The 21,547-nt window shown below is 33.0% G+C and overlaps 1 protein-coding gene across 11 annotated transcripts in view; it reads left to right on the forward strand.

The window, feature by feature from the left end:
- Nucleotides 1-21,547, forward strand: part of ATRNL1 (attractin like 1) — an 853,639-nt gene that overhangs the window by 283,402 nt on the left and 548,690 nt on the right. For all 11 annotated transcript variants that reach the window (XR_010147020.1, XM_016919435.4, XM_016919433.4 and 8 more), the window contains one exon: nucleotides 15,469-15,562. Coding sequence is in view for 10 of the 11 variants with exons in the window: in XM_016919435.4 (XP_016774924.3) it covers nucleotides 15,469-15,562 (94 nt within the window). In the remaining variant the exon portion in view is untranslated. The remainder of the gene's footprint in view (nucleotides 1-15,468; nucleotides 15,563-21,547) is intronic.

Below are 21,547 nucleotides of genomic sequence, written 5' to 3' on the forward strand. Positions count from 1 at the left end.
CTTTAGTGTATATCTAGAATATAAAATCATCATATATAAAATTTTAAACAAAGGCCACTCTATAATGCCTTCATAGGTGCTGGTTCAGCATAAAAGGATAGCCACAAATGCTGACAACAACAGAATAATTTCAGCACTGTCATGAAGTATAAATTTTAAACAATTGAATTTAAAATGCATTTGTGCTATTTTACTCTGAAATACAGTGCCACAAGGGAATTCTCTCAAAATGAGCTCACAAAAAGGTACTGTCTTAGAAATTATTGAATTTACTGTACAATGGTAATTCTTTTAAGAAATGTGGCAAGTATAACTAGTATCCAGTTTTGCCATAACAGATAAACGAAAGGTTTATCCAAATTTTAAAATATTAATATGCATCGTTTTAGTGTAACTCTGAATATGACAGTATTAATATGAAACTTTGCAGATTAATATTAAAAGACGTCATGATATATTCATTATTTTTGAAGTTACATATTACTAATATATCACGGTGTGTCTTTATTGCTTGATGACAGTTTCCTTTATTCCCTGCAGTTCTCTGCCTTGTGTTTCACTCTGTAATTCTCACATCTTATGTTCCCACAGCTAATTCTACAAACTTAATGAAAAAACTGTGTAGGTTTATTTAAATATTCTTTATGAAGTAAACTTTATACCTTTTTTTCTTTTGAGACGGAGTCTCGCTCTGTGGCCCAGGCTGGAATTCAGTGGCGTGATCTCGGCTCATTGCAAGCTCTGCCTCCCGGGTTCACACCCTTCTCTCGCCTCAGCCTCCCTAGTAGCTGGGACTACGGGTGCCCACCACCATGCCCGGCTAATTTTGTTTTTGTATTTTTAGTAGAGACGGGGTTTCACCCTGGTAGCCAGGATGGTCTCGATCTGCTGACTTTGTGATCCGCCCGCCTCAGCCTCCCAAAGTGCTGGGATTACAGTCGTGAGCCACCGTGCCTGGCCAACTTTATACCTTTATGTAAAAATGTCTTCTAGTAGAAAAACAGGTTCTTTGAAACCTTTCTAGTACCAAAAGTAATTTTATGTATGCATATGGAGATGTGTGTATTTATTTTAATCATCTGTTTTTTCAAAGGTAATAATCATAAGCAATTAGCAAGAAACTTAGTGTTCTACAGTATTTCATAATACGGCAAGTACTGATGATTTTTCAAACATCTCTGTTAAAATAAATTCATACATTTAAAAAATTACCATTTGAAAGTATACAATTCAGTTGTTTTTACTGTATTCACCGGGTCATGCAAACATAATTATAATCTACCTTTAAAATATTTTCATCACCCCCCTCTAAAAAGCCCTCAGTCATTAGCAGCCATTCCCCTTCCTCCCTTGTCCCCCAGCCCTGCCTCTGGTAGCCCTGGGCAATCAATAATCTACTTCCTATTTCTATAGGTTTTATTCTTCTGGAAATTTCATATAAGTGAAATTATCAAATATGTGATCTTTCATGACTGACTTTTTTCATGTAGTGTAATAAAGGTTCATCCATGTTGTATTATGTACCAGGACTGTACTAATTTTTATTGCCAGACAAAATTCAATTATAATATCCAATTCAAATATGGCTATATCATATTTTGTTTCTTCGTTAGTTGATGGACTTTTGACCTATTTCCATTCTTTGGCTATTAAGAATAATGCTGCTATGAACATTCCGTGTATGTTTTATTGTGGACATTTAAAAAAATCCTCTTTGGTATATATTTCTAGAAGTAGATTTGCTGGGTTATATGTAAATTTTATGTTTAATATTTTCGTGGACTACCAAACTGTTTCCAAGAATAGCTGCATCATTATACATCTTGACCAGCAATTCATGTGTGTTTCTATTTTCTCCATATTCCACAAACTCTTATCATTATCTGTCTTTTTTATTATAGCCCTCCCAGTATGTGTGAAGTGATCTCATTGGAGTTTTGATTTGCATTTCCCTAAGGAGTAATGATTTTAAATATCTTTTTCTGTGCTTATCAGTCATTTGTAAATCTTCTTTGGAATAATCTTCTTTGGAATATTCAGATATTTTTCTGGACTTTTTTTAGTTGGGCATTTATCTTTGTTTTTTGTTTATTTTTATTATTACTATTTTTTGAGACGGAGTCTCACTCTGTCGCCCAGGCTGGAGTGCAGTGGCGCAATCTCGACTCACTGCAACTTCTGCCTCCCAGGTTCAAGCAATTCTCCTGCCTCAGCCTCCTGGGTAGCTGGGACTACAGGCACATGCCACCATACCTGGCAATTTTTTTTTTTTTTTTTTTTTTTTTAGTAGACATGGGGTTTCACCATGTTGGCCAGGCTGGTCTCAAACTCCTGACCTCAGGTGATCCGCCGGCCTCGGCCTCCCAAAGTGCTGGGATTACAGGTGCAAGTCACCGTGCCAGGCCATGTTTTTATTATTTAATAGAAGAGTTCTTTATATTCTGGATACAAATAAGAAATACAAATTGCAAAAATTTTATTCCATTCTTTATTTTCCTCTTATTTTTTTGATGGTATCATTTGTAGCACAATATTTTTAAAGACTGATCCAGTCCAATTTATATTTTTGTTTTTTGTGTGCTCCTAGTACTAAAACAATTACCTAACTCAAGGTCACAACGTTTTATTCATACATTTTTCTGGAGAGCTTTATAATTTTAACTCTTATATTTAGGTGTCTTATATATTTTGAGTGATGTTTAGGGCATGGTCTGATGTGTAGGAGTCCAACTCTATTTTTTTTAAACATGCATATCTAGTTGTCCTGCCATCATTTGTTGAAATGGCTATTCTTCCCCCATTTACTTATTTTGGCACCCTTGACAAGAATCGATTGGCCATAAGTGTAATGGTTTATTTTTGGACTTTCAATTTTCTTCCATTTATACACATTTTATATTTATACCAGCATTATGTAGTTTTAATATTGTTGCTTTGTAGTAATGTTTGAAATTGGGATGGCTGAATCTCCAACTTTATTCTTCTTTTAAAAATGTTTTGGCTATTTGAGACTCCTTGTAATTATATGTGTATTTTAGAATCAGCTTGTCGTTTTCTACAAAGAAGAAAGCTCAGATTCTGATAAGGATTACATGAAATCTATAGAGTAAATTTATAAATCATCTTACCAATATTAATTCTTCTTATCCATGAACATGGGCTGTCTTTCAATTTATTTATACCATCTTTAATTTTTAAACATTTTATAATTTTTTACAGTACATCTTGTACTTCTTTTATTAAATTATTTCATGAGAATTTTATTTTAATACTATTTTATATGAAATTATTTTTTTAATTTCATTTTCACATTGTTTATTGCTAGTGTATAGAAGTACAATAGACTTTTATACATTGATTTTATATCCTGCTTAAACATTGATTTGGTATCCTTGCTTAATTAATCTATTAGTTCTAATAGACTTTTTGTGGATTATTTAGGCTATCCAAGATCATGTCATATGTGAGTAGTGATAGCTTCACTTCTTCCTTTCCAGTCTGGATACTTTTAATTCTGTTCTTTGCTTTTTTTTTCTTTTTTAATAGCTACTTGGTTTGATAAGAATCTCCAGTACAAGAATAAAAATAAGTGGCAAGAGCAGGCATCCATGTCTCATTCCTGATTGCAGTGGGAGAAAAGATTCTGTTTTTTACTATTAAGCATGTTAGATGTGAGTTTTTAAAAAAATGCCCATGCTATTTATCAAGTACCCGTATTTGTGCACCCTTGTCAAGAGTCAATTGTCCATAAATGTAATGGTTTGTTTTGGGACTCTTAATTTCATTCCATTGATATGCATTGTATATTTATGCCAGTATCATGTGGGTTTAATAGAAATAGAGAGGAAGTTCTTTTTATTTCTAGTTGATTATTTTTAATGATGAAAGAACATTGGATTTTTCAAAATAATTTTTCTGTATTTATTTGGTTCTTTTTTTTTTTTCTTTTTTTTTTTTTTCTCTACTGGTCTTTTTTCTTTTAGTGTGGTACATTGCATTTACTGATTTTTGTATGTGAAACCAACTTTATTTTCCTAGGATAAAGCCCACTGGATCATGGTGGGAATCTGTTAATGTTTGCCTAAATTTGCTTTGCTAATATTTTGTTGAAGATTTCTGTAAAGTTGGTAGTGATGTCTCCTCTTTCATTCCTGATTAAAACATATGTTTTAAAAAATGATAATTATGACTGGGTGAGAAAATCTTCATATCTTTGTGGGTCTGTATGGTTTGTGTCTGTATGTAATTTCAGAAAAGTAACATGCATGCTAGATTAACTATGTGTATAGTTAGATATTTGTATATGTGTATAAGACTTGCAGACATTTTCCCTTACTGCATTTATGTTTGTAAGTTTATATTTATAAAATTGAATATAATATCAATGAAAAATTTCCAGTTGTGCTATTGGCATAAGATTGATACCTTTCTAAATCAAGGGTCTCATAAGAAAATTGCAAAATTCAGCATCGAATATATCATACTTGGTGCTGCTTCCAAAAATATACAAATATTCAGAAATATATTTTAAATTGGATATGTGAGGCACCTATCACAAAATGTCATTTATAACAAATTATGCTACTTTACAAATTAAGATAATAAATATTTGTTGACAAAATAAATGAAGTAAAGACAGCATGATGTATTTTCAAATACTGTAAAATTTAGTTACCTTTTCCAAATACAGACTCAGAAAAAATGCAGTTTTGTTTATTTTATGTAAGTTTTACTTTCTTTGATACCCTTTAAGTAATTGCACTTGAGCTGACTTGATATGGACTGAGAAGCAAGGAAAATATCAAAAAGTAACATAATTTAAAATATATTATTTTGCGTTTATAAATAGGCACAATTTAACAGTACAGGTCTTGAAATTAAAATTATTTAATTAGTATTATCTTCATTTCATATTTGAAAAAGTGTGAGTTTGTGTCATTAAAGCACTAAAAGATGCAAAACCTATGCAAACAAATGAAAGTAAATATATTAACTTTTCTCAATTCCCTACCAAGGAACATCATGTTGTCGTAACTATATATATTTTATCTTCATAGAATTAGTTATAAATAGTAAATGCATGTTCTTTAAAAGTGCCCTTAGATAAATGTTGTCAAATTCTCTATATCCAATAAATCACTACCACAATCAAGATAAACATTTTTTTCACCCCAAAAGTTTCCACTGTATCTCCTCCCCATCACTTCCTCACCTGCCCCAAGGTGCAGCCAAATACTACTTTTTAATTTCTTTTGGTCACAAATATAAGGGTTTTTTTTTCTTTAAAGAAAATATTTTATGCTTTATGGGCCATTCGGTCTGTGTGCAGCAGCTCAACTCTGCTTCTATAAAATGAAAGCAGTCATGTATACTATCTAAACAAATGAATGTGGCTGTATTCCAGTAGAACTTATTTCATATACACTGAAATTCGAATTTCATGAAATTTTCATGTTATGCATTTTTTCTTCATTTTTTTTTCTTCAACCATTAAACATTTTAAAAATCTACCCTAAGCTCATGGGTCATACAAAAGTAAAAGACAAGCTAGATTTGGCTCATGGGCTATAGTTTGATGATCCTTGCTAGAGACTGTATTTGTTATTTCTAAAGTTTTGCATACATAAAATTAAATAGAACTTTCGTTTCTGATTTCTTTCACTCAGCATTTTTAATTTCTCTTTTTCTTTTTGCTGAGTAGTATTTTATTGTCTGAATATACCGCATTTTGTTTATTCCATCACACCTGGTTTTTTTCTAGTTTGTAAGGAGCAATATTATTTGTTAATATTGTTACTTACAATATTAGTGTTAATATTTATGTGTTTATATTTATGTGTAAGTGTATGTGTGCATGTCTTGCATTTCTCTTGGGTAAATACTTTAGAGTGGAATTGCTTTTTGTGCTATCATAAATTTGTAAACGTATGTGTCACCTTATAGGAAATTGTCAAACTGTTTTTCAAAGTAATTGTATCATTGCATATTTCTGTCAGAAATTTATGAGGATTTTAGTGTTTCATTTTATTATCAACATTTAGTGTTGTCAACCTTTTTACATTTTAGCCATTATGTGTTTGATGGTATGTCTTGTTGATTTACAATTATATTTGTCTGTTGGCTAAGGACATTAAATATCTTTTCATGTGTTTATTAGCAAGTTGTCTATCTTTTCTGCTTGTGCGTATGAAGTATCTATTCATATCTTTTGTCCACTTTTAAAAACTGGGCTATTTTTCTTCTTTCTGTTAAATTTTAAGAGGTCTTATAATATTTCACATAGAAGATCTCCCTCAGATATATGGATTGCGAATATTTCCCTCAGCCTATGACTTCACTTTTCATTTTATTAAGAGTATCTTCTTATAAAACGAAGATATTTTAAAGTAGATAAATTATATTTTTTTTCTTTGATATTTTATACTTTTTGTATCATGTACATGAAATCTTTACCTACCCCAAGGAGGCAAATATTTTTTCTCTGTTTTTTTCTTCCAGAAATTGTATAGTGTTAACTCTTACATGGAAATTTGTGATTAATTCTGAGTAAAATTTGTGTGTAATGTGAAGTTGTGATACTGGTTCCTTTTTTCTCTTCCAGATGTCCAGTTGTTCTAGCACCATTTGTTGAAATGACAATTCTTTTCTCATTGAATTACTTTAGCACATTTGTTGAAAACTAAATTGATGGAATATGTGTAGGATTGTTTCTGTCTTCTCTATTCTGGTCCATTGATCACTCTCTTTGGCCTAATGTCATTACCAAACTTTCTTAATTGCTATGGTTTTAAAGCACGTCTTGAAATTATGTCTTTTAAGTCTTCTATCTTCGTCTTTTTTAAATGCTTTTTTTCCTTCATGTTTTAAGATGTATATAAGTTTTAGAAGTAGCTTGCAAGTCTCTACAAAAATAGCCGGCTGGAATTGTATTGAAATTTTATAAAATTTGTTGTATAAATTTTGGGAGAAATGATACTTTACCAATACGTAATTTTCTAATTCATGTGCATGGCATATCCATTTATTTAGATATTTAAAAATCCTTTCAGTAGATATGGTTGTCGGTGTATAGAGCTTGCTCATATTTTGTTAAATTTGTCTCTAAATATTTCACAACCTGTTGCTAATAAATGATATTAATCTTTGCGGCAGCGCTCCTTTCACGGGGGCACCAGCTGCGGGGGGTCCGTCCCTTGCAGATCCTTGACCTGGCGACGGATGAATAATGTATACTTGACCCACAGATATTCTGCTTTGCCAATCCAGTTGAGGGTGTTCAAGCTGCTTACAGACTCCCCACTGAGTACTGTAAACAGTTGCGACTGCCTTGATCAGCTAGTGAGACTAGCATTTATTCAGTAAGACTGATTAACAAAGGCTTGAGTAAACACCAGTAGAAGGTAACTGACATTGTGGACTTCTCCTCCAGTAAAAAGCACTTAAGCACCCAAGGTACATCAAAGGTTAGTCTTTTTTTTAATTTTTATTTTATTATTATTATACTTTAAGTTTTAGGATACATGTGCACAATGTGCAGGTTAGTTACATATGTATACATGTGCCATGCTGGTGTGCTGTACCCATTAACTCGTCATTTAGCATTAGGTATATCTCCTAATGCTATCCCTCCCCCCTCCCCTCACCCCGCAACAGTCCCCAGAGTGTGATGTTCCCCTTCCTGTGTCCATGTGTTCTCATTGTTCAGTTCCTACCTATGAGTGAGAACATGCGGTGTTTGGTTTTTTGTCCTTGCTATAAATCATGCTGCTATAAAGACACATGCACACGTATGTTTATTGCGGCACTATTCACAATAGCAAAGACTTGGAACCAACCCAAATGTCCAACAATGATAGACTGGATTAAGAAAATGTGGCACATATACACCATGGAATACTATGCAGCCATAAAAAATGATGTCCTTTGTAGGGACATCATGTCCTTTGTAGGGACATGGATGAAATTGGAAATCATCATTCTCAGTAAACTATCGCAAGGATAAAAGGTTAGTCTTAAGATCAGATGAGTAAACAAGCTAGCTAGGTAAACTACTATGCCTTCCTTTGTTGCTGCTTTAATTTGTTTAAAGGTAAAGGGACCAGGCTGCCTTTAGCCAGTTCTATTACCGAAGCTATGCAAACTTCTCGGCCTTTCAAGATTTGTGTCTATCTCTATAACTATCTCTGATATTTTTCCTACCAGCCTGATTGAACCCCAACAAATGTTAATTTAAATTTCTAGTTGCATGTTATTACTCTATTAATATAATTGTTTTCTATTGAGGTACAATTCAGGTAACACAAAATTATTATGAAATCCACAATCCAGTGGCATTTAGGACATTCACAGTGTTGTGCAGCCAACACCTGTATCAATTTCCAGCCATTTCCATCACTGCAAAAGAAAACCCATAACCATTAAACAACCCAGCCCTGGGCAGCTACAAATCTGCTTTCAGACTTTATGGATTTACCTGTTATAAATAGCTCCTATAAATTGAATCATGTAATATGTAATCTTTTGTGTTTGGCTTTTTTTCACTGAATATTTTTTTAAGATTCATCTATGTAGCATGTATTAGTACTTTATTTCTTTTCATTGCTGAATTATATTCCATTGTATGGATATTTTATCATTTATAAGTTGATGGGCCTTTGGGTTGTTTCCACTTATGGCTATTGTGAATCTGATCACTCGTATCACTACTGTAAATCTACTACTTATGTTATGATATATAGTATCGTCATCATCACTTTTGAAGGAAATTTGTGTTTATTATAAATTTTTAGTTTTATTGTGTGATTAAGTGTTGTTACCACTTTGTGTAAGGTACTGATGTTTTCCTGTGACATAATGCATGATTATTTTTTCTGAATGTTTTATGTGTAGTGGGAAGAAGGCGTATTCTTTAGTATCAAGGCATAAGCCTGGAATCTATTCAGCTATCTTGTTATAATATCTAACTTGGTGATTATTTTCTTTAGGCCTTTTACAGTTTTTCATATTTTATATCTACTGTTTTGTACTAAGAGTGGTGTGCTGGTTTCTACTAGGTGTGGTGTGCTAAAGTCTTTCTATTTGTCTCCTTACTCCTTATGTCTTCTGTGATTTTGCTTTGTAAACATAGTTGCTTTGTTATTTGTCACTGAAATATTCATAACTGTTATATATTCATGGTGACTTTTAGCTTTGGTACTAAAAAGGTCTTTGTCATATTTAATGCTTTTTTGGTTTAAGTTTTATTTTAATTTAATTGATACCAGGTTTGTAATCTCTGCATTCTTATTGTTTCCATTTGCCTGGTAAACCTTCTCTATCTCTTATTTTTAGTTTTTCTGAGTCACTTGGTTCTAAATGTGGCTATACTTTAGAGCATGTAGTTGGTTGTGCTTTATGAGACAAAATAGATAAGTTAAGCCTATTCATCTTCATTGTTATTATTGATAGGTTATTTTTTCTCATTTATGTTATATATACACATTATTTATAATGTGTATCATATTATATTTGTTGTGCTTATTTCTCTGTGATGTGTTTCTCTGCTCTTTAATTAAAAAATAATATTTACATTTATGGAGATTTGTAATTTTGTTCCATTACTCACCTTTGTTTTTATGTTTTGAATTTTATTTTTAATTTTAATTGACAAATAATAATTATATGTATTATATGTTTGTGGGGTAAAATGTGGCATTTACATTTTGATATATGTTTTCATTTTGGAAGGATGAAACTAAGCTAATTATTTTTGTGTTAATAACATTTAAAATCTACTCTTAGTAATTTTGAAATATATATTCTGTCCAGTAGATTACTAAAGCTTATTCCTCCTAACCGAAATTTTGTACTCTTTGATCAACCTTTCTTCTTTCCCCTTCCATCGCTCCTAACCCTGGCTTGTGGTAATCATCATTCTACTTTCTTCTTCTATGAATTTGATATTTTTTAGATCCCACATATAATTGAGATCATATAGTAGTTGTCTTTTTGTGCCTGGTTTATTTCATTTAGCATTAATTCATCTTGTCTTTTTAAAAGCTGAGGCCGGGTATGGTGGCTCACACCTATAATACCAGCACTTTGGGAGACCGCGCAGGGCGGATCATGAGGTCAGGAGTTCGAGACCAGCCTGGCCAACATAGTGAAACCCCGTCTCTACTAAAAATACAAAAATTAGCCAGGTGGGCATTAGTGGTGGTGGGTGCTTGTAATCCCAGCTACTCGGGAGGCTGAGGCAGGAGAATTGCTTGAACCCGGGAGGTGGAGGTTGCAGTGAGCCAAGATTGCACCATTGCACTTTAGCCCAAGACTCTGTCTCAAAAAAAAAAAAAAAGCTGAATAGTATTCAAATGTGGATATATATATATATATATATATTTCATCCAATGATGGACACCTAGGTTGCATCTATATCGTAGCTATTGTGAATAATGCTGCAGTGAACACAGGAGTATGACTATCTCTTTGGCACACTGATTTCATTTCCTTTGGATATATACCCAGAACAGGAGTTACTGGACGATATGGTAATTGTAATTTTACTTTTCAGATGACACTCCAAACTCTTTTCATAATGACTATTATTTTAAATTTTCACCAACAGTACACATGGTTCCTTTTTCTGCTCATCCCTGCCAGCATTTGTTAAATTTCATCATTTTGATAATAGCCATATAAACACATGTGAGGTGATAACTCATTGTCATTTTAATTTACATTTTCCTAATGATTAGTGATAGTGAACAGTTTTTCATATACCTATTGGCCATTTGTATGTCTGCTTTTACAAAAAATTTATTTAGGTCCTTTGTCCATTTTAAAATTGTGTTCTTTGTTTTCTTGCTATTGAGTTGCTTGAATTTCTTATGTATTTTGAATATTAGCCTCTTACCAGATGTATGGGTTGTGAATATTTTCTCCCAGTATGTGGATTGTCTCTTTACTCTATTGATTATTTCCTTTATTGTGCTTAAGATTTTTAGTTTGATGCAGTCTCATTTGTTTATTTTTGCTTTTGTTTTGCATGTGCTTTTGGGAAAACCAAGAAATTTTTGCCCAGATCAATGTCATGTAGCATTTCCCTTGTTTTCTTCTACAGTTTTGGGACTTACCTTTAAGTCTTTAGTGCATTTTGAGTTGAGTTTTGTGTATTGAATAAGGGTCTAATCTCATTATTTTGCATGTGAATATATCTAGTTTTCCCTGCATAATTTATTCAAGAGACTATCTTTTCTCCATTGTGTGTTCTTGACACTTTTGTCAAAAATCAGTAGATTGTCAGTGCTTGAGTTTATTGCTGGGCTCTATATTCTCTTCCTTTGGTTGATGTTTCTTTTTCTTTATGTTGGCACTATGCTGTTTTGTTTAATATAGGTTTGTAGTATATTTTGAGATCAAATAGTTTGATGCCTTCAGTTTTATTCTTGCTCAAGATTGCTTGGGCTACTGGGCATCTTTTTAATTTCCATATGAATTTTAAAATTGCTTTTTCTCTTTCAGTGAAAAATGCCATTGGCATTTTGTCAGAAATTGCATTGACTTAGTATATTACTTTTGGTAGCATGGGCATTTTAACAATACTAATTATCCCAATCCATGAACATGGGCTACCTTTCCATTTATATAAGTCACTCGCTATTTCTTTCCTTAATGTTTTGTGGTTTTCAGTATTTAGAGCTTTTAAGTCCTTGGTTAAATTTACTTCCAAGTATTTTTTATGCTATCATGAATGGGATTGATGTCTTAATTTCTTTTTCAGTTAGTTCATTGTTAGTGTGAAGGGATGTTATTGATTTTTGTATGTTGATTTTGTATTCTGCAACTTTACTGAACTTCTATATCAGTTCTAACATATTTTTTGGGGAATCTTTAGGGTTTTCTGTAGACAAGATCATGTCATCAGCAAACAGAAACAATTTAACTTTTTAATTAACTTTTTAATTTCCTATTTGGATGCCCTTTATTTCTTCTTTCTGTCTCTTTGCTGTGGCTAGAACTTTTCGTACTACATTGAACAGAAGTGGTAAAGGTGGACATCCTTGTCTTCTTTTTGATTATAGAAAAAAGCTAAACTTTTTACCTTTCAGTATGATGTTAGCTGTGGGTATATCATAGGTTGATGCAGAAGTAATTGTGGAATATATGGCCTTTATTGTGTTGAGGCTTGGAGCCTGACAATGCAGGGACTAGTCTGGTAGTGGGATGGGTCTGGATTCTGATACTGCAGTGGCCAGCATGGAGCTTGGGACTGTGGGGTCATGCTTGACCTTGGGTTCAGTGAGGCAGATCTGGTGTTGCAGTCCAGTGGAAAGTTGAGTGCTTATTTCATTCTTCCTTGACTTGGGGGTATCTTGCTCAGTGTTGTGCTGCTTGGGCTTGCAGGAGGGGTAATATGGATAATGTTAAACTGGCTTTTCTACCCTATTCAATGCATTTTTTTTTTCTTTCGAACTGCAGTAAGGTGGTATAATCTCTTGTCTGGATTCCTTAGCTGTTGGGAAGGTATTTTGATGCATGGATAGTTTTTCAAATGAGTGTTTCTATGAGAGATGAACACTAGAAAGTCTTATTCCACTATCTTCCTAACATCACTCCTCTAGAGTTTTTTTTTTTAATCCAGATATATGGGGGTTTTAGTAGAGTTTTATTTGTTTATTATTCATTTTTGACTTAATTGTATTGTCATCAGGACTCATTGTATGATACTATTTTTAGGAATTTGTTGCAGTTATCTTCATTTGCTAATGGCAAGTTAAATATTATAAATGATTTATATATGCTGGTTTTTAAAAACAGGAATTGATAAACATAAAATTTAGGGTAGTGGTTACTTCTGGTGGGAAGAGGCAGTAAGAAAGGTTAAGGGAGCAACACACAGATCGATACAAGTGGTAGCATTAGAAATCTAGTCCTTAAATTAGATAGTTTAATTATCCCATTATATAAATTACGAACAGTTTTATAAGCAGAAAATGTACATGCTATTTAAAATCACCACCATAATCTTTTGTCTTCACAAAATAATAAGCAGTACTTTTTTTCAGATTTTTTCTTATATAGGTATAATTTATATCATTCCCAAGCAAGACATAGAGTATAATCAAAATACAGTAGTTTTCTCTGTCACTGACCCTTTAAAATATATTCAGTGCAATACATTTTTCCCTTGATCTTGTATGAAATCTCAGATTCACTCTTAGTTAATATAAGGAACTCCTGAGAATTTAATTTGTGAACACGTGTGTAAGTAAATAATTAAACTTGTCTAGATCAGATAAAAGTAAGAACTCTGAACATATTTTGAAGCCAAATTTTCTCTTTTCCTCTATTCCATATGTTCTTTCATTCTTAACCTAGTATTTTCCTCCTTTCCTGGCTCAATAATTTTTTTGATCTTTCTAGGGGAGAGGAGAAAATTATAGTCTTATGTGTGAAGAATAGTTGTCATATTTAGTTAAGTTCCTCTGTGTGAGAGATGCACAATGGCTGATCCATTCTCACATAAATGTCTTTGGGGGCTCTTCTGAGTCTTGACCTTTCTAGATGCAATTCTCGTGATGTGTGGGAGACACATACTTTCTTCCTGTTCTGGCAACTTTTACTTCAGTTTTCCGTTGAAGTCCTCCAGCGCTTCCAGGCAATCCTGTTGGTCAGAATATTAAGTAGATGCTGGCTAGCTGGAAGAAACATACTTTCTTTTTCTTGACTTCAGTGTTAGTACAAATACTTCCTAAAAGTAACTGTTTCTATTTGTCCTTCCACCTCAGTTAAATAGCCATAGCTGGTCACACCTAATTCAGAATTTCCTCTAATATGCCACCTGGATTTTAAGGGGACCCACAGCAGACTCTTCAAAAACTTCTGTGAAGTCCCACTCATTAGGCTTGTGTAAGAGGACAGACAACCACTCCCTTGGCAGGCAGAAGACTGGATTACTAACACTGAAATGGGCTTTTCTGATAATCCCCATCCAGTCTTTCCCCCTTTCACTCTTTTTGCCCCTTTTATTGACTCTATCTGGTTCAAAGATTACTGGTTTTGAACTTTTGTTTTAGTCTCTTCTTTTGAAAATGTTCATATTGGTCTTCTATTTCACTTAGGTATACAGTATCTATTTTCTTTCAGAGACTCAATTGAACTAGCAATATGATTATCTGGTTACATTTGTTTGCATTTATTAATTCATTAACATATATGTTAGAGTTACTATTGATACTGGAAGAAAAATAATGAAAAAGTTGAATGTTGGGAAATTTTGACTCATTCACTTAATTTTATATGGCTCTACAATTCAGGAAAAGACCATATCATTTCATTTTTGTCAATAGAATGGTTTAGCTAACTGGTAGTGTACAAGAACAGCAGTAGTTCTCATTAGGTGTTTTTGAAAGAGTTAGTGACACCATCAGCCTTGTCTGTTTAGAATGTGTTATTGGATTGGAGAATTAATTGTAACCTGGAAATACTGAAGGCAAAGATATCTGCTATGTGATTATATTGTTGTCAGTAAGAGAAAGTGGATGACAATACTTTGTGGTGGCTGTTAGAATGAAAAGGAGGGGTCAGATACAAAAAAGATTATACATGTAGAAATTAAAATCTACCAATTGACTGGATGTTGGACATAATTAAGTGTGAGATTTATGTCCTAAATAATTGAACAGTGCTCTTTAAGAAAGGATTGCAAAGTAAGAAAAGGAGACAAGTTTATATGAACCAAATTAATCGTGCAACTTTTACAAAATGGAAAGTTTCGTCTAGTACTCTAAAAGGATGATCTAAAAAGATCTAAAAGGATACTCTAAAAGAATGAGGATGATCTCAGAAACTTAAAAGGATGAATTTAGAGGAAATAAATAGATGTTCTTTTTTAAAACAATCTGCAGCTATGTTTTTATTATTCTTAGCAGTAGTAATAACAGTGGAAGTAATATCTGCCAATTATTAAGTGCTCAATATGTGTTAGGTGTCTTAAATTACATTACCTCATTTAATTTTCACATCAATCCTGAAAGCTAAGTGCTGTTATTCTTCTTTTGCAAATGAAGAAATTAAGCATAAACAGGTTAAGTAAATTGTCCAAGGTCATATAGTGATTTTAGATGTAAATTTTGAACCCAAGCTGTTTGAGTCCAAAGCTCTAGCACTAACGCTTTGAAACTCACTTTATTAAAGAAATATACCAAAGTAAAAATGGAGAGAAGCCCAAAGAAGAATTAGATAACTAGTTATATCCACAGTAGACTTCAGGATATCCCCCAAAGACTTTAAGGAATTTCTCAAAATTTTCAGAAAAGTGAATTTACTTCCCTTTAATTAAAAATAATTTATACTATCTGGTAACCTTAGTTTTTGGATGGCAAGAGGAAGTTACAGGACATAAAAATAAGGTAATAATAATACTTGAAATGTGAAATGTGCATGTTTGTGATGTAGAATATTCAATATCATTTTGGTTTTGACTTACAGCTTGTACATGCAGTGGCCATGCAAATATCTGTCATCTGCACACAGGAAAATGTTTCTGCACAACTAAAGGAATAAAAGGTGACCAATGCCAATTGTAAGTAAGAATGACTTTTAGAACTTTCATGGATTGAATTTGTGTTGTTGAAGTAATTTTTATGTTTTACTTTTTAATTTAGTGTTGTGCTAGTTAGGCATACCTTTATTACAATTTTTAACTTTTATTTTAGATTAGAGGGTACATGTGCAGGTTTTTAACATGGGTGTATTACATGATGCTGAGGTTTGGGATATGATTGATCCCATTATCCAGATACTGTGCATAGTACCCAATAGATAATTTTAAAGTACTTTTTCCCCTTCCTGCCTCTCTCTCTCTAGCAGTTCCCAGTGTCTGTTGTTCCCATCTTTGTGTCCCTGTGTACCAATATTTAGCTCCCACTTATAAGCAAAAACATGTGGCATTTGGATTTCTGTTCCTACGTTAATTTGCTTAGGATAATGTATCCATGTGGCAGAGGATATGATTTCATTTTTTATGGCTGTGTAGTATTCCATGGTGTATGTGGACCACATTTTCTTTATCCAGTCCAGTGTTGATGGGCATTTAGGTTGATTCCATGTCCTTGCTATTCTGAATACTGCTGCAGTGAACATATAGGTGCATGTGTCTTTTTGGTAGAATGATTTATTTTTCTTTGAGAATTTACTTGCACCTAATGAATTCTCTTTAAAAATTAAACCTTTTAAAGAACAATTTTGTAGAGGCTTTAAAACAACCCCATAGAACATGTTATCTTTTGCATTTCCAGAAAAAGATGCATTCTTAATCTTATGTATCAAATCTACATTATCTTTACACTTTTCTTTCATATTATACCTAATATAATGTCTCTATGCCGTTCTTTTTTCAGTCATTTATTATTAATTCTGATAATTAATTCCAATTCTTGTCCTTTAACCCTTTCAGCTGGTTCCTTATATTCATCTTCTTCTCTTTTCTCTGTTCTTTCAGTATGCAGGAACCCTCTACTGCTACTCTCCTCTCTGTACTTTCATGAATGATTTTTGTCTTAGCATTTAGTTTTTATTGTAAAATTTTATTTTTCTTCAAAAATTAACTTTAAAAGGCAGCATTTTAGGCTATTTAAATTGTTTTTTATTCTTTTTCTTGTTTATCTATATTATTAAAATCAAATTTTTATGGTTTTGAATTATATGTGGACAAATACATGTTTATATTAGGTATATATGTACTGTATTTGACACAAATAATAAATTCCAACCATAATAATTACAGCAAAATAGGGAAAGTTTAATAAAGAATTCTTCAAAACTATAAATATATAAAAATTTATACCTAAAGTCTATTAAGCATGGAAAATGATCCTTTTATTTTTATTTAAAATAAATATATTACTTGTTGCAGAGTTATCCTAAATGTTTCAAGTTAGGTGATTATGTCTTTGCTTAGCCACCTAAGTATTACAGATTTTCAAATTCAGACAAGGTAAGCACAATCAGTTTTTATTCCTTCTCTATAGTCTGAAGTTAAATACAAGTTCACAGCAAAAGATCTTGGGGGAATTCCTATTAAGGAAGGCCATTTTGGTCTTAAAACCAACGGAATTAAATCATTGTCTTCTGTTCTAAGATCAAGGGTGCCTCTAATACTTTGCAACACTAAAGCTTGATTATAAGTAAGGCCAACTTCATGGGCATGTGGCCTGTGAATTTATACAGGTTCCCACACTTACAAGGGCAGCACACTTGGTTTAGTGCTCTGCTCTCATCATCTTGAAATTCTTAATAACTTTTAAATAAGAACTCTACATTCCTCTTTTGCACAACGCTCTCCTATTCCCTCCAATTATGTATAATAGCATGTTCTGGTTATAAGTAATGTTTCTCTTGATTAACTTCTATTAAATATGTTGGTTGGATAGCAGTGTGCAGCAATGAAAATATTTTCTATAGACCATAGTGGCAGTATTACAGATAAAAATAATATATGAGATTCTACCATGATAGTAAACACTGTCAATCTTCTTAGTATAGTTTTACTTAAATAGTATAGCCATATAACTATCCATAATAAATAGTTCTTTGATACAGTATTGCAGTAACATATTTTTGTTTACAGACAAAAGAAAGCAGAATTTTAATTCATTGAAATAGTGAGCTTGTAAGCTTAGCTAAAATAGAGTTATAAGATTTGGCATATGTGCAAAATATTAGAAAATCAATTATATAGTTCTTAATGATAAAAGTACATTTTCCCCATTCTCATTTATGGCTTTTTATGAAGAGGATAATAATGGAATACTAATTTGTAAAGAGTATTTTGTAGGTGGTATTTGTACACAGAATTCCATTCATTTACTTTTTTGTTTATTTAGCTTTTGAGTATGGAGCAATAAAGAATAGGCTCATTATTTTTAGAGCAATTAATTGCTATAATGTGCGTATACCTGAAAAAAATGGTTTGTTAGGAAGGAGAGGTACTCCTTCAAATCAGTAAACAATTATTAAGTGAGTACTTGATACTACTAATGAAGATGAATAACATATGGTTTTTGTTGAAAGTATCTCAGACTAGCAGTGAAGACACTGACCAAAATACAGTATACCAATTTCTTACATTAGTGATTTAATATGCTTATGAACCCCTTCCACTTCTTAGGATAATTTCTGTTTGGTTTTAAGTATTTAGTCAGATATCATATCTTATATATTCTTAATAACCATCCTAAACTGAAATCGGTTCTCTTCATATCTGTTAATTTCTTTTCTTGCATTATTTGTGTACTTGTCTGTATCCTTTACTAGAGTGAACTTTTGGGGGGACCATTGCAACAATACCACAATGTAAGTGTTCAATAAATTTGTTTAATAGAATGGAATGAAGAAAGTATTGATGGAGCACTGAAAAGGGAAGTATTAATTTATTTTGGTTGGATAAGAAAAATTTAAGCAGAGGATGTTTGAACTAGAACCTGAAGGAGTAATAAAATCGACTTTCTGGGAAAAGAAAATAGGAAACAAGGGGAAACGCATCAATAAAAGCAAAGAAGTAGAAATGAACATGATCATAGCATTTCCGGTCTTTGCTCAAGAATGTTGAGAGCTGGAAAAATATTGCTTCTACCCTTACAATGAAAGGGAAAAAAGCTGGATAAACTGTAAATTCATGAGTTTTCTTGAAACCATTGGAGAACTGAGAAAACAGGGTAATCAAAAGGCCACAAATCTAAAGAGAGACAAGAGACTGCAGAGATGAGACATGAACATTGGTTTACCTGGAGCGAAATCATCTGGAAACTGATAAGAGGAGATCAGCTAGGGTAGTTGATATTTGGCAGGGATTAGGTATACACTGTCAATAGTGTGAAGCTCCTGGGAGCCACAGAAATTGGAAGAGTATGGAGAGCATACTCTTTGTAGAGTTTTCAAGCCACCTATTGTGGCTGCCATTCCCTTCCACCAGTTGCTCAGGGAAAAAAAATGAACATTTTAAGAGAGCATTCCTTGTGTTGTACCTTGTGGAAGGGATTGGCAGCCGCAGTGGGCAGGGCATCAGTAGTACAGTCAAAATATTCATTTAGATGAGCACCAAATGATTCATTTTGCCATAGTAATGACAGTTCTCAGTCTTTTTTTGGCCCAAAACACAGCTGATCATCAAAAATTGTAACTTAAAAATGAATTTCCATTTGTGTCATCTCTGATTTTTTTGTGCAGTGGTTTTTAGTTTTCCTTGTAGAGATCTTTCTCTTGCCTGGGTGTTTTCCTAGGCACACATAATTGTGTGGCAGTTATGAATGGAAGTTCTTTCCTGATTTGGCTCTCAGCTTGACTGTTATTAGTGTATAGGAATGCTATTGATTTTTGCACATTGTATCCTGATATTTTGCTGAAGTTGTTTATCAGCTGAAGAAGCTTTTGGGCCGAGACTATGGGGTTTTCTAGATGTAGGATCATGTTGTCTGCAAGCAGGGATAGTTTGACTTCCCTTCTTTTTATTTAGATGCCTTTGTTTATTTCTTTTGCCTGATTGCCCTGGTGAGAACTTCAGATACTATGTTGAATGGAAGTGGTGAGAGAGGGCGTCCTTGTCTTGTGCTGGTTTTCAAGGGGAATGCTTCCAGCTTTTGTGCATTCAGTATGATGTTGGCTGTGGGTTTGTTATAGATGGCTCTTAATATTTTGAAGTATGTTCCTTCAGTACCTAATTTGCTGAGAGTTTTTAACATTAATGGATGTTGAATTTTATAGAAACCCCTTTCTGCATCTATTGAGATAATCATGTGCTTTTTGTGTTTAGTTCTGTTTATATTATGAATCACATTTGCTGATTTGCTTATGTTGAACCAACCTTGCATCCCAGGGATAAAGCCTATTTGATCATGGTGGATAAGCTTTTTGATATGCTGCTGAATCGTTTGCCAGTGTTTTGTTGAGGATTTTTGCATCAATGTTCATCCAGGATATTCACCTGTAATTTTCTTTTTTTGTTGTGTCTCTGCCAGGTTTTGGCATCAAGATGAGGCTGGCCTCATAGATTGAGTTAGGGAGGAGTCCCTTTTCCTCAATTTTTTATTGAAGAGAGTATATCTGGTAGAATTCATCTGTGAACTCATCATGTCCTGGGTTTCTTTGGTTGGTAGGCTATTACTGCCTCAATTTCAGAGCTGATTATTGGTCTGTTCAGGAATTCTGTTTCATCCTGGTTCAGTCTTGGGAGGGTTTATGTGTCCAGAAATTTATCCTTTTTTTATTTTCTAGTTTATGTGCATGGAGGTGTTCTTAATGTTCTCTCATGGTTGTTCGTATTTCTGTGGGGTCAGTGGTAATACCCTTCTTGTTGTTTCTGATTGCGTTTATTTGAATCTTCTCTTTTTCCTTTGTTAGTCTAGCTAGTGGTCTAGGAATTTTATTATTTTCTTCAAAAACCAGCTCCTGGATGCATTGATCTTTTTATCTTTTTTTGTGTGTGTGTCTTTATCTCCTTCATTTCATCTATGATTTTGTTTATTTCTTGTCTTCTGCTAGCTCTGGGATTTGTTTGCTCTTGGTTCTGTAGTTCTTTTAGTTATGGTGTTAGGTTGTTAACTTGAGAGCTTTCTAACTTTTTGATGTGGACATTTAGTGCTATAAATTTCTCTCTTAACACTTCCTGGAAGACAACCTAGGCAATGCCGTTTAGGACATAGGCATGGACAAATATTTCATGATGAAGGCACCGAAACCAATTGTAACAAAAGCAAAAATTGGCAAATGGGATCTAATTAAAGAGCTTCTGCACAGCAAAATAAAGCATTAACAGAGTAAACATCCTACAGAATTGGAGAAGATTTTTGCAAACTATACATCTGACAAAAGTCTAATTTCTATCATCTATGAGGAATTTAAACAAATTTACAAGAAAAAACCAACCCCATAAAAAGTGGGCAAAGGACACGAACAGACACTTTTCAAAAGAAGACATATATGTGGCCAAAACTCATATGAAAAAAGTTCAACATCACTGATCATTAGAGAGAATTAAAACTGGACCTCTTCCTTACACTGTTAATGCAAAAATTAACTCAAGTTGGATTAAAGACTTAAATGTAAAACTATATAATTTGATTGTGCTGTGGTCCAAGAGACTGTTTGTAATGATTTCAGTTCTTTTGCATTTCTTGAAAAGTGTTTTAATTCTAATTATGTGATTGATTTTATAGTATATGCCATGCAGTGATGAGATCAATGTATATTGTGTTCTTTTTGAGTGGAGAGTTCTGCCTGTATCTATGAGATCCATTTGATCCAGTGCTGAATTCAGGTCCTGAATATCTTTGTTAATTTTCTGTCTCAGTGATCTGTCTAATATTGTCAGTGGTGTGTTAATGTCTCCCACTATGATTGTATGGGAGCTTAAGTCTCTTTGAAGATCTCTGAGAACTTGCTTTATGAATCTGGATTCTCCTATATAGGTGCATATATATTTAAGATACTTAGATTTTCTTACTGAATTGAACCCTTTATCATTATGTAATGCTGTTCTTTGCCTTTTTGATTTTTGTGAATTTAAAGTCTG

Source organism: Pan troglodytes, chromosome 8 (genome assembly GCF_028858775.2).
Source record: "Pan troglodytes isolate AG18354 chromosome 8, NHGRI_mPanTro3-v2.0_pri, whole genome shotgun sequence".
In the NCBI taxonomy this organism is placed as follows: Eukaryota; Metazoa; Chordata; class Mammalia; order Primates; family Hominidae; genus Pan; species Pan troglodytes.